This window comes from Pelodiscus sinensis, chromosome 1 (genome assembly GCF_049634645.1).
Source record: "Pelodiscus sinensis isolate JC-2024 chromosome 1, ASM4963464v1, whole genome shotgun sequence".
NCBI lineage: Eukaryota > Metazoa > Chordata > Testudines > Trionychidae > Pelodiscus > Pelodiscus sinensis.
The window spans coordinates 161,471,571-161,482,953 of NC_134711.1; the positions used below are offsets into that span (position 1 = coordinate 161,471,571).

General features: G+C 50.3%; 1 protein-coding gene across 1 annotated transcript in view; it reads right to left on the bottom strand.

Annotated features, from left to right (window-relative positions):
* The window catches only part of MPZL1 (myelin protein zero like 1), a 61,668-nt gene extending 50,718 nt beyond the window's left edge, over window positions 1-10,950 (bottom strand). The window contains exon 1 of the mRNA XM_075909088.1: window positions 10,798-10,950. Coding sequence (XP_075765203.1) covers window positions 10,798-10,906 — 109 coding nt within the window. The 5' untranslated portion in view covers window positions 10,907-10,950. The remainder of the gene's footprint in view (window positions 1-10,797) is intronic.
* Window positions 10,951-11,383: the final 433 nt, after the last annotated feature.

The window sequence follows — 11,383 nt, forward strand, 5'->3', positions numbered from 1 at the left end:
GCCCATGGGGGGTTGTGTGTGTCCGAGAAACATTTTGTTTACCGTGACCACACGGGGATGCCAGTAGGGATGTGAAAGGTTAACCAGTTAAACATCACTTTTAATCAGCTAACCAATTAGGGTACATCTAGACTACAGGCTTTTGTCGACAGAAGTTTTGTCGATAGATACTGTCGACAAAGTTTCTGTCGACAAAGAGCATCTAGACTACATCCAGTTCTGTCGACAAAGCAAGCTGCCAAAATCTGAAAAAACACTTTGCAGGCAGTAAAAGTAACAATAACCCCCCACATGCATGTTGGGTTGGGAGATGAGTGATGGAGTATGTGTTGGTGAGAGTGACAGACACAGAGTGACAGATCTGCATTGCCAAGCTCACTCCATTCCCTTTCTTTTTATGGAGATAGCATACAAAGCGTACACCCTGACATCAGCATCCCCCCTTCTCCCTCCCACACCCTACACAGCAAGCAGGAGTTCCCCAAGGATGCAACTCCAAGGCAGAGGAGAGGAGCAGCAGGACGGTGAATGGAGGGGCAACTGAAGTGCCAGCACTTGATAGTTTCCTGGGCAAACCAGTCAAGATCACCTGTCAGAGGCTCCAAGTTCTACTGGTAGATCCTGATCTACTGGTTGGTGACCACTGACCTAAAGGCTGTTGAAACAAAGTTGCCCCATGTCTTGTCTCCCAGACTTCTCTCGTGTACCCCTAAGGGTACAGGTACCACCGGTGGAAAACCACTTCTCTATATCAGTGGTTCCCAACCACTGGGGTGGCGCTGGGGCTAGGGTACACCGCTCTTGCTGTGACTGGGGGGGGACAGGGGTGGGTTCTTTTCTGGCTGCAAAAGAACGCTTCCCTGTGCAAGCGGGAGAGCTGCACAGAGCCGCTCTCCTGTCATGCAGGGAAACACGCTTCTGCTTCCAGAGGATACCCAGTGCCATGCAGGGAAGTGCTATTCTGCAGCCAGAGGAGACCCTGCCCCAGATCAGTGCCGGTTGGCTGAAAGGCAGGGCAGAACATGCCTCTCCCAACAGCTGTGGCGGGAGGGAAGGCACCGGGTGGTGTACCCCAGCCCTGGTCCCCAGACCTGTCATGGCATGGACAGCAACACAGGGTTAGGTGAGGGGGCAGGGCAGGCACTGGGAGCACCAAGGGCGGGGCTAGTGCTGGAGGGTGTGTGTCTGGAGGCTGAGCTAGTAGTGGGGGGCTATAGAGGTAGGGCTGCTATCAGGGGGGCTCTGTGGACAGGGTAGCATTGAGGAAAGCTCTGTGGGCATTGGGTGCAGTGGGGCTCTGGAAACAGAAGGCTGGGAGTGTGTGGTGGTGGGCTATAAGGGGTGGATGGCTGGCACTAAGGTGTTTGGTAGGGGGGCTGGCACTGAGGGCTCTGATGGTGTGAGGCTGGCACTGGAGGGGTTGGGTGCAGGGGACTCTGGGGTCAGTGGCTGGTGCTGGGGGGTAGTGGAGGGATGGGGGTCTCTAGGGTTAGGGCTGGTACTGACCACTTTTGGTGGACCGCTAATGTTTCATTTGCCTGTTCATTCATCATTTGCACAATAAATATGCAAATAAAATGTCTCTGGTTCATCAAAAGTTTGTGAATGGGTTTGCTGCTCCCCGATATCAAAATTTGGGAACCACTGCTCTATATTATATAGGAATAATGGGCAACCTAGGCTACTGAGTGGGTTGAATGTGTGGCCCTCCATCTTAGTGGCACAAGATTGTTGTGACCAAGATGGGTAGTTTTGTGAACTGTGCTCATGTATCTAGAATTTTCAGGGTATGATTGAGTTGTAGCAGCACTTTGATTGAATGCAGAAGGAGCACATGGCTCTCAGTCAATGTTTTGTGTATGCACTGGGCATGTAAGTAGTAGGAGGGCATAGTCACACATCCCCTTCACGTGCCCTTATCTTATGTGCGTGTCACTTTATTAATACTGGTAGGAAAAATCTACACATCCAGAAACCATCAGAATCTTGCAACTAGAGACGCAAAATCCTGTTTAAGGGTGTGTCTAGACTACAGGGTTTTGTCGCTAAAAGTGGACTTTTGTCGACAAAACTATACCTGCGTCTACACTGCCACTGGGTTCTGTCAACATAACGTCGAGAGAACTCAGCAGTTTTGTCGACGACTGTAAACATCCCTTTCATTTCTCTTATGCTTAAATTTAATTCTTTGAATAGTGAGCTCAAAAATGCCTAACCTGTCATGACTGGAGTACTTATCCCTATGGTAATTGCTACTCCTGGAACTGACTGGCAAGTCCCTGCAGCCCAAGAGAGGCAGAGCAAGGGGTTGCCACATGCTATCCTTTCCTGCAAACACGGCTCCTGCAGCTTCCATTGATCAGTAATGGGGAATTGTGGCCACTAGAAGCTGTGGGCTCAGTGCCTGTAGATATGGGGCAGCACATGACACCATGGAGCCATTGCTGTACACTCCAGCTGCTTTCAGGAGTGGTGCAGGGCCAGGGTACAAGAAAGCCTGCCTTAGCTCCACTGCTCCACCACCCGGAAGCCATCTCAGTTAAACAGTGCCCAGCCCAAACCTGCTTCGTCCAACCTTGTCGCAGCCCTGAACCTCTGCCTATACCCAACCTCCTGCCCTAGACGCCAGTCCCCCTGCACCCAAACTCCTTCCCCAAGTTTGCATCCTATAGCCCCTCCTGGACCCCAATGCTCCACCCTGGGCTAAGTCCAGAGCCCTGCCCACAATCCAAAACCTCTTGGTCCAAGACCAGACCCTGTACCTCAACCCCCTACACCAACCTAGTGAAAGCGAGTGAGGAAGAGAGATTGAGTGAGCAGGGTGAGGCCTCAGAGAAGGAGTGTAAGAGGGGCAAGGCCTAAAAGATGGGGTGGGAAGGAAGTGGAGCAAGGGTATTTGGATTTGAGGTAGATCTTATATTGCACTTAAATTGAAAAAGTGATTGTGTGGTTAAAAAGGTTGGAGATCACTGCTTTAGGTGTACATATGGCACTTTTTCAAGCCTATTACGCAATTGGGAGGTGTGCAACATTAATTTCACGGATATCAAAGAAAAATGCCACAAACCTGACCTGTGTCTTAATGTGTTCACGTATTTCTTCAAAAATTACATATGTCCATGCTCAGGGCTCAACAAATGCAGTCGCCCGCAGCGAGTAGATTTTACCAGCTGGCAAGTGCAGGGACGGACTGGCCCGGTGGGCCGTTGTGACGAGCTGGCAGAAGCCCGCACTACATGCGGCGCGGCCCCATCCAATCCGTCGGCCGGCAGAGGAGTAGAGCGCCACTGGGAAGGGGGAAGTGCGGTGATTCTTGCCATCAGGCTGCCTGCATGCAACTCCAGCACGAGGAGGCGGGGTGGGACGCCAGGACATTGGTGTGACATGGCACGGCAGCTCGGCTCTGGCCACGTGTCCATGGGAGCTGGCTGCGGCGCACAGCGCAGCCAGGCCCTACCCTGCCGGCTCCAGACCTGCCACAGCCCCAGCTCCCCTTTGTCTCGGCGCCACCCATTCCTCACACCGCCCCTGCTCCCCTGCACTCCAGACCCCTTGCTCTCCCTCTTCCCTGTGACCCTCTTGCTCTGCGCCGCCCTTGCACCCCGCACCCTGCTTCCCCCAATCCCTGCCCCCCCAGCTCTGTGCTGCCCATTCCCTGCACTGCCCCTAGACCCCAATCCCTCTGCCCCTGCCGTTCTCCGCATCCCATTGCCCATGCCTCCACCATACCCTGCTCCCCCCCGGCTCTGTGCCTCCCATTCCCCACGCCACCCCCGTACCGTCCCGCACTCTTCTCTGCACCCCTTTGGCTCTGTGCTGTCCCTGCACCCCCTGTGGGTTGGGAGTGAAGGGTGCTTGTCCACAGGGAGGGGCTGGACAGGGCAGGGAAAAGGCTGCTGTGACCCAGCAGCGAGTGAAAGGGGGAGTTCACTCAAAGCGCCTTTATGGGAAAAAAACGAATGAAAATGCTATTTGCTATTTATCGGGCTAAAATGCCAGGATAAAAACGAAAAACAAACAAAAAACCCATTGCAAAATGCAAACGTGTAAAAGACAACAAAAAAGGGGGGAGGGGCGGCCAAAAAATGTTTTGCTTGGGGAAGCAAAAAACCTAGAGCTGGCCCTGGGGGAGTGGCTGGGGCTGGGCTGAGCTGTGGGGAGAGGAGGGGAGGGGAAAATATGGGGAAGGGGCTTGTGCTGAGGGGAGGGGAGGGGAGGGGAGGGAAGGTCAGGACAAGAAGAAGCAGAAAGGGGAAGGCACCAAGGGACAGGGTGCAGAAGAGACAAATTCCAGGGGGCCAAGTGCAGACAATGAGGAAAAGGGCAGGAGGGGAGGTGTCAGTGGGAAGGGGGATAGGGTTATGCTGGAAGAGGAGAAGGTAAGGGCACTGGGGGCTAAAGGGGTGAGGAGGTGGTGCAGGGAGAAGGCTTGAAAGAAAGGGTGGGCATGAGGACGGCAAGGATGGAGAAAGGCATCTGTGAGGGCACAGGGACATGAGGGGAACGGGGGCAGAGGGTGGTGAGGGGGTGGGTATCAGGGAAAAAGAGGGCAAAGGGGGCAGGGGCAGTGAGGGAAGGGGGAGGCACCAAAAGGGTGCAGGTGCCAGGGGATTCTGGGGGTGAAGCAGAAGGGCAGACACCTGCAGGGGAGGGACCAGCACCAGAGGAGAGAGGCAGGGCAGGTGTGTAGAGGGAGGTTTTAGGAGAGGGGATGAGGAGGGGCAGCTCCCATGATCAGAGTGGGGCTACTGGAGGAGTGGGCACAGGGGGGAGAGAAAAGGGCTGGTGGAGGGGGGCAGGTCTCAGGAAGGCTGAGGGCAGTGAGAAGGGCAGGAGACAGGACAGCAGAGGAGGGTGAGGGGTTGGGGGGGGAGCAGGCACCAGGGGAGCTGATGGAACAAGGGGAGACATGGCAGCAGAGAGAAAAGGTAGAGGTTTATAAGATATTTATTAACTTGGGTGGTATTTATTAATAACTTATTAGTAATTACTGTTCTTATTAGGAATTTATGCCATTAAAAAAACACTTTCTGTGTGGGAGGGTGGTGAGTCCCTTTTTGTCTGGCGAGTAGGGTTTTCCATAATTTGTTGATCCCTGCCTTGAGGAATGGTAATATCTTGTAAACTTTAGTCTTAGACTCTAGATGCAAGATAACAGTGGGATTTAAAAAAAAAAAAAAAAAAAAAAAAAAAAAAAAAAAACACACACTTGTCTGGTCTTCACTCAGACATCTGAAAAAATTCCAACTTTGATATTTCTACTTCTAAAATGGCATTAGCAACATTTGGGACCTTAGCATATATACCCCACTGACTGCTGGTACAGCCTACAACGCAGAATCATCTAACCCTGCTCTCAGCAACTTGTCAACATGATGCTGTGAATTGTCCGTCAGCAGTTGGTGGGTTGCCTAACTTGGGGTTCCCAATATCGCTAACATCTGTTCAGTTAAACACGTGTTAGCAACAGATTCTCAACTGAATGAGGATTTCTTCCAGCCAGTGGTACAGATGTCCAAACATCTGCAGTCTTAAATTCCCTGCAAAGCTTGGTCCTTGAAACATCTAGCCACTAAGCACATTCTCAAACAGATAAAGTCCCTAAAAACAGAATCTGTATCTAAAATTAAATTCCAATATATCCAATTCCAGAAAATGTTTTCTTTAATATATCTGCCAAATACTGAGTGTCCTTATGAAGAAGGATTTTGCTGTGTTTCAAGGAGAGATTAAGAATCTTTCTTGTATTATCTTGTTTTGGACTACTGTTTTTCAATCAACTTTATTTAAAAAAAGCAAAATGGATGAGGTATCTTCTACTCACCAACTTTTGTTGGTGAAAGAGACAAGCTTTCACACTACACAGAACTCTTCTCCCGGTGGTCTTGACCTTTTTTAAAGTCACCTTTCCTCTCTAGGGCACTGCAATTTTTAAAACAAATGTTGCAGTGAACTATTTCTGCTGCTCCTTGCAGTTCAATCTTACTTGATTTACAGCTCGTTTGCAATGTTCACTTTGGACTTCCTCTGTTAAAGAACTCTGTGCAACTACATAGGGAGTACTTTCCATTTCAATTGCACATTCTCTCAAGTTCTTAAATATTATGAAAATATTAAAATAATAATGGCAGAAGAGTAAGTTAGCTGTCAAGTAAATTTAGCAGATGGAAGAGAAGACATGCAGATCCACAGGACTAAGCAGCTCTCCCATGTCCACCAGGATAGTGCTCTATGGCAGAGGATGTCACTGTCCAAAATGAGCAGCCCAGCACTTTTCACCAAAAAAAATACATTTTCAAGAAAGTTAATCAGTACAGCTTTTACCCTTCTGGACAAAAACCTTTTGCTTTTCTCTTCCCTGTAACACTGGGTTTTGTTTCTTTATCTTCTATGTGGATAGAACACAGGCTGCTAATACCCTAAAACAGTGGTTCACAACCTTTTGGGGCTGCTCACACGCCTGGAGTAGGAAGTGGCGGGGCCGCGGCTGCTCACATGCCACACGCCCGGGGTGGGGCGGGGCTAGTCACGCGCCACGTGCCTGGGGGGGGCGGGGCACACACAGGGCACAAGAATGGCTTGAGCCAGCCCTGATCACTTGGCAGGAACGCATAAATGCCCTGGCGGGCATCACGGCACCCCCGGGCACTGCATTGGGGACCACTGCCCTCAAAGTATAAGCTACTATTAATGGCCACATGGGTACACATTCCTAATTCCACAGATGAACCTGCTTTCCACCATCCAAAGCATTTTTTGCCCAGATACAATATTATGATAGAGCAAGGTCAGATTACTCATATTTTCATTTTGTTTGGAAGGAAAAAGCCACTTATATGAATGTTGTGAGACATGTCATCAAGGTTTTTTTTTAGAGACAGAGATGCAGCCATGTTACTCTGGTCTAGCTGAACCAAAAGACAGGTCCTGAAATGTATAGTCAAACAAATGCATAGTCCTGATGGATGTCCCATTGAATTATACTGTGAACTTTTGTTTAATGAAATCAATAAACTTTAGCCAACAAATTTCCATTGAGATGACGACACTAGACTAGGAGTCAGAAATCCAGGTTTTGTTTACAGATATGCACCTCATACACCTAGGCTGCATCTAGACTGGCAAGTTTTTCCTGTAAAAGCGGTTGCTTTTGCGGAAAAACTTGCCAGCTGTCTACAATGGCCACTTGAATTTGCACAAGAACACTGACAACCTAATGTAAGATTGTCAGTGTTCTTCCGCAAATACTATGCTGCTACCGTTCGGGGAAAAAGCCCTCTTGCACAAATGTATTTGCGGAAAATCATGCCAGTCTAGACATAGCCCTAATGTTTTTATGCTTTGGTTATCTTCTGCAAAGCAGGCCTAAGTCAATCTCTGCCTCACAATTTAGGAGACTAAATCCATTAATGTTCTGAAACGTTCAGATAGTATGGAGATGCACAGTACAGAAAAGGAAACTTAAGTTGGCTGTCACCTAATCTCAGTTTGAGAATTGTTGGCTAAACTTGAAGTTTAAAATTGTTGCTAATTAACTAAGGATGTTAAAGACTAGTCGACTGTCCGATAAGCATTTGCTTATCAGATAGTAATGTCGATTAGTCAGTCCCCATCCCCCCCTTACTCCCTCTAAAATAAATAGAAGATATTCATAAATGGAAGATAATAAATTTATGAAGAATTTATGATCATCTTCTATTTATGAAATAGAGGCAGCAAGGGGGGAAGGGGTACTTCAAAGTGGCAGCTCCGCACAGAGGTGCTGCCACTTTGAAACCCTAAAGCAGCAGCTGCACAACTGATTCCAGGCTCCCCACAACATTTCTCCAGAACTCGGGATCAGCTGGGGAGTCTCCAGCTGAACTCAGGTTCCACACAGCACTTCCCTGGAACCCAGGGCCAGCTGGAGACTCCAGCTGAACTCAAATCCTGGGGAAAATGCTGAAGGGAGCCTGGGGTCAGCTGGGAAGTCCCCAGCTGGCCCCGGGCTCAATGGCAGCTGCCCCTTTGAAAAGTGCGGAGGTGGCTTTTTAAAGGGGCAACTGTGCAGCCACTGCCCCTTTGAAACTGCCACCTCTGTGATTCAAATGGTCAGGGAAGCCAATAGCATGGCTTCCACAGCTTTGAAATGCACAAGAGCCCCTCCTGGGAACTCTTGTGCATTTCAAAGCAGGCACCCCTATACAGCCCGGAGTCAGCGGGACTTCCCGCTGTATGCAGAGTTCCGCATTCCTCCTTTGAAATGTACAAAAGCCCCCGCTGGAAACAAGATGAATTCATCCACGCAGGACTACCATCCCTAAAAGGAATATTGGGCATGGAAGCAGACTGGACCTTGAAGTGTATCATGAATAAATAGAAGAAAAAATTATTTAGTTGTAATCAAGTTATTTTCTTTGTTTTGTTGTTTGGTTAAGCATCTCTGCGCTAAATCCAAGTATCTTCCTATCCCTGCCCCTAGTTCACTATATCTAAGTTACACCCAGAAATAAGTTCTCTGGGTTTTAGTCTGTTCTTTTCTCAGTTTCTCTAACACCTAGCAACTAAGTATGCTTTATTAAGTATATCTTTTTGTTCTATTAATAAAATCATCTTTTTTTGAGGCGATGATTTGATTCTTGTGTCCTAGGAAGTAGCAGGTCTCTGTATGCATGCCTAAGAGGTCAGCTATCAGAAACTGCAGTTTGTTTTTCCTCAAGCTCTCTTGTGGTAAAAGCTTGGGGGTAGAAGGCTCTGGAAGAAGTTCAAGTGCTTCTTCCAGGATCTAAAAAGAAGGGGTTTTTTTTTGTTTGTTTGTTTTTTAAACATTTGATGATGGCAGCCTCTCTCCCAAGAGCACAGAATCTGTAACCTTGGGGAATTTTTGTAAGCAGAAGCCTATAAAGGAAAGGTGTTCAAGGTCTCTTGTGGGCCCCCACCTTCTGCATTTGGAGTGCCAAAGAGAGGAACAGCCCTGATGTGCAAGCATAAGACGTATTCTTTCATGTGCCATCCCCTGGATACAGTAAGGAAAAGTCATCTGACTCAGTTCCATGGGCTGGAGGGAAGGGAAAGAGGGAGAACAAGGTGGTGGTTAAAGCGCCACAAGACTGAGGGCTGGGGAGGATAGCACATCTTGGTCCAGGCTGCACTGAGGCCTACTAACCCAGCCCTGCCCCTTCCAGAGGTGCAGAGCCAGCCCCTAGTCTGTCTGTCTCCCTCTGTCTCTCTAACTGCACCTGACAGGACACTGATTCTCAAATGTCACCCATCACCTACTGCACTTTCCCAACATTCTACAAAAATGCCTACCACACAGAATCTGTCCTGGGACACAACTGTAAATAAAAGTTTCAACATTATACAGATATTGTATGTACCCCTGTTGCCTATTCTCTACGCTGGCTGATACAATTCATTTTTAAAGATTTGTTAAAAGTTAGGCTTAAGACAGAATATAACTAAACAATAATTGTGTAGTGCTTACGGACACACACACACAAACTGTGTTATATTTAAATGCATTCCTACTAAACTTGGAAAAGCACCATTCCAGAACGAGCAGTAAAACTACTTAAGGGGAAAACCAAACTAGTCTTTTTATGAGGCATTGCAATGAAACTCAAAAGCATCAGATTTTAGTAACTGCATCTCCAATGAATGAATCACTTGATGATTACCGGCTCTGTTCATTCCCTCTGGGGAACCTGGCATTGGCTCTGATCAGAAGACAGAATACTAGTCTAGATGGACCTTGGATTGACCCAATATGGCTGTTCTTATTAGCCTAGTGCTTGCTAACAGATAAAGTATTAAAAGTAATTTCCCTTCAATGTCCCTTTATCACAGAATTTTCTCCAAGAGACTGACACTTGGCAATGCCTACAAAACTCCAAGCCATAGCATCCCATGTGCTAGCCACTGGTGGCTATCTGACTGGTAGAGTGTGGCTAGTTTGCTATAGCCACTGTAAGTGGCTACTGCTTTGGAACTGGTTGGACACCATGGAACTAGAAATACGGTAGGGGAGTGGCAGGCTAGCTTCTTTTCCCTCAAATCTTTTCAAGTTGTGCAGATTTTTTCCATCCATGTGCAAAATAAATTGTTATGTGCACCACCAGCGGGGGGAGAAGAACTAGCTGTAGACACTCTGCAGTCAGCTAGGTGGCAATGGACTCTCTCCTGAGATTCAGTTAGGAGCACCAATATGCACAAGCACACAGCCTACCAGGAACGCTGGCTGGTATCCCCACAACTATCCGTCTATTCTGTGTCCGGGGTGTATATCAATTTACACCCCAGGAGTGGTTGCCCCATTTCCCAAGCCACTGATCAGAGTTTACCCACGTCTCTTGGCAGAACCCCCCAATGCTTCACCCACGTCTTCTCGCTGGAAGCACCCAAGCCATGCGCCCAGCCCCGAGAGATGAAGGGGCATCCTCAACTCCCCGCCCCACACGCACCCCCCAACACACGCGCAGCCCGGGGGGCGGATGAGACGCCTCGGGGATTTTCTGCTGCTGGCCGCAGCTCCAGGGCTCTACAGCGCCCGCGGAGCCGAAGCACATGGACGCGTTAAAACGGCTCCTCCTGGGAGCGGATGTGTCGCTAGGCGCTGCCAGCCGAACCCCCCGACACACACACGGGGGCAGCCGGGGGCAAGGGCGGGGCAGAGCCTGGCCCCCGCCCCCCACAGCTGCCCCCACCCCGCGGCCCCTCGCAGCGACCGGGGGACCCGGCGGGCCCGGGACTCGCCGCCGCCCCAGCAGCCCCGAGAGCCGCCCGCCCCGCGCCCCGCCCGGCCGCGCCCGCACTCACAGAAGCCCAGAGCGGCCGCCGCCAGCACCAGCGCCGGAGACACCCGCCCCCCCGCACCGACTCCTGCCGCTGCCATTTTCCTGCTGCGGCCGCCTCCCTCTGCCCCCATTGTGCCAGCCCCCCGGTCTCGGCCCAGCCCTCCCCTAGGGGCGGGCTAAACTGCTCCCCGCCCGGGGATTGGACTGGGGAGCTGTCGGTCGCGCACACCTCCCGCGTCCCGCTCCCCCCCTCCACACCGTGCGTCCTCCTGTGGCTGCGCGATTGGCCACTCGGTCTGTCATTCAGTATAAGGGCGCCCTATCAGAAAGGCAGGATAATTGCCCTGACCCTTCCCACCACCTACGTGGAACACGTGATACTGAGCTACTCTTCCCCCCCCCCCGCCCGAGCGAGGCTGCGTGGGGGGGGCTGCTCCTCCGCAGGTCATGACCGGTGTGATGGGCTACCTAGCACCCCGGCCTGTGCCACCAATGCAGGGGGCCAAGCCACCTGCTGCCAACCCTTTGTAGCTGTGGCTCTGCAAGCCCCAGCTTCCGGAGTCATGGGATTATACAAATACCCCAGCTCTCACTTTGTAAATGCCTCT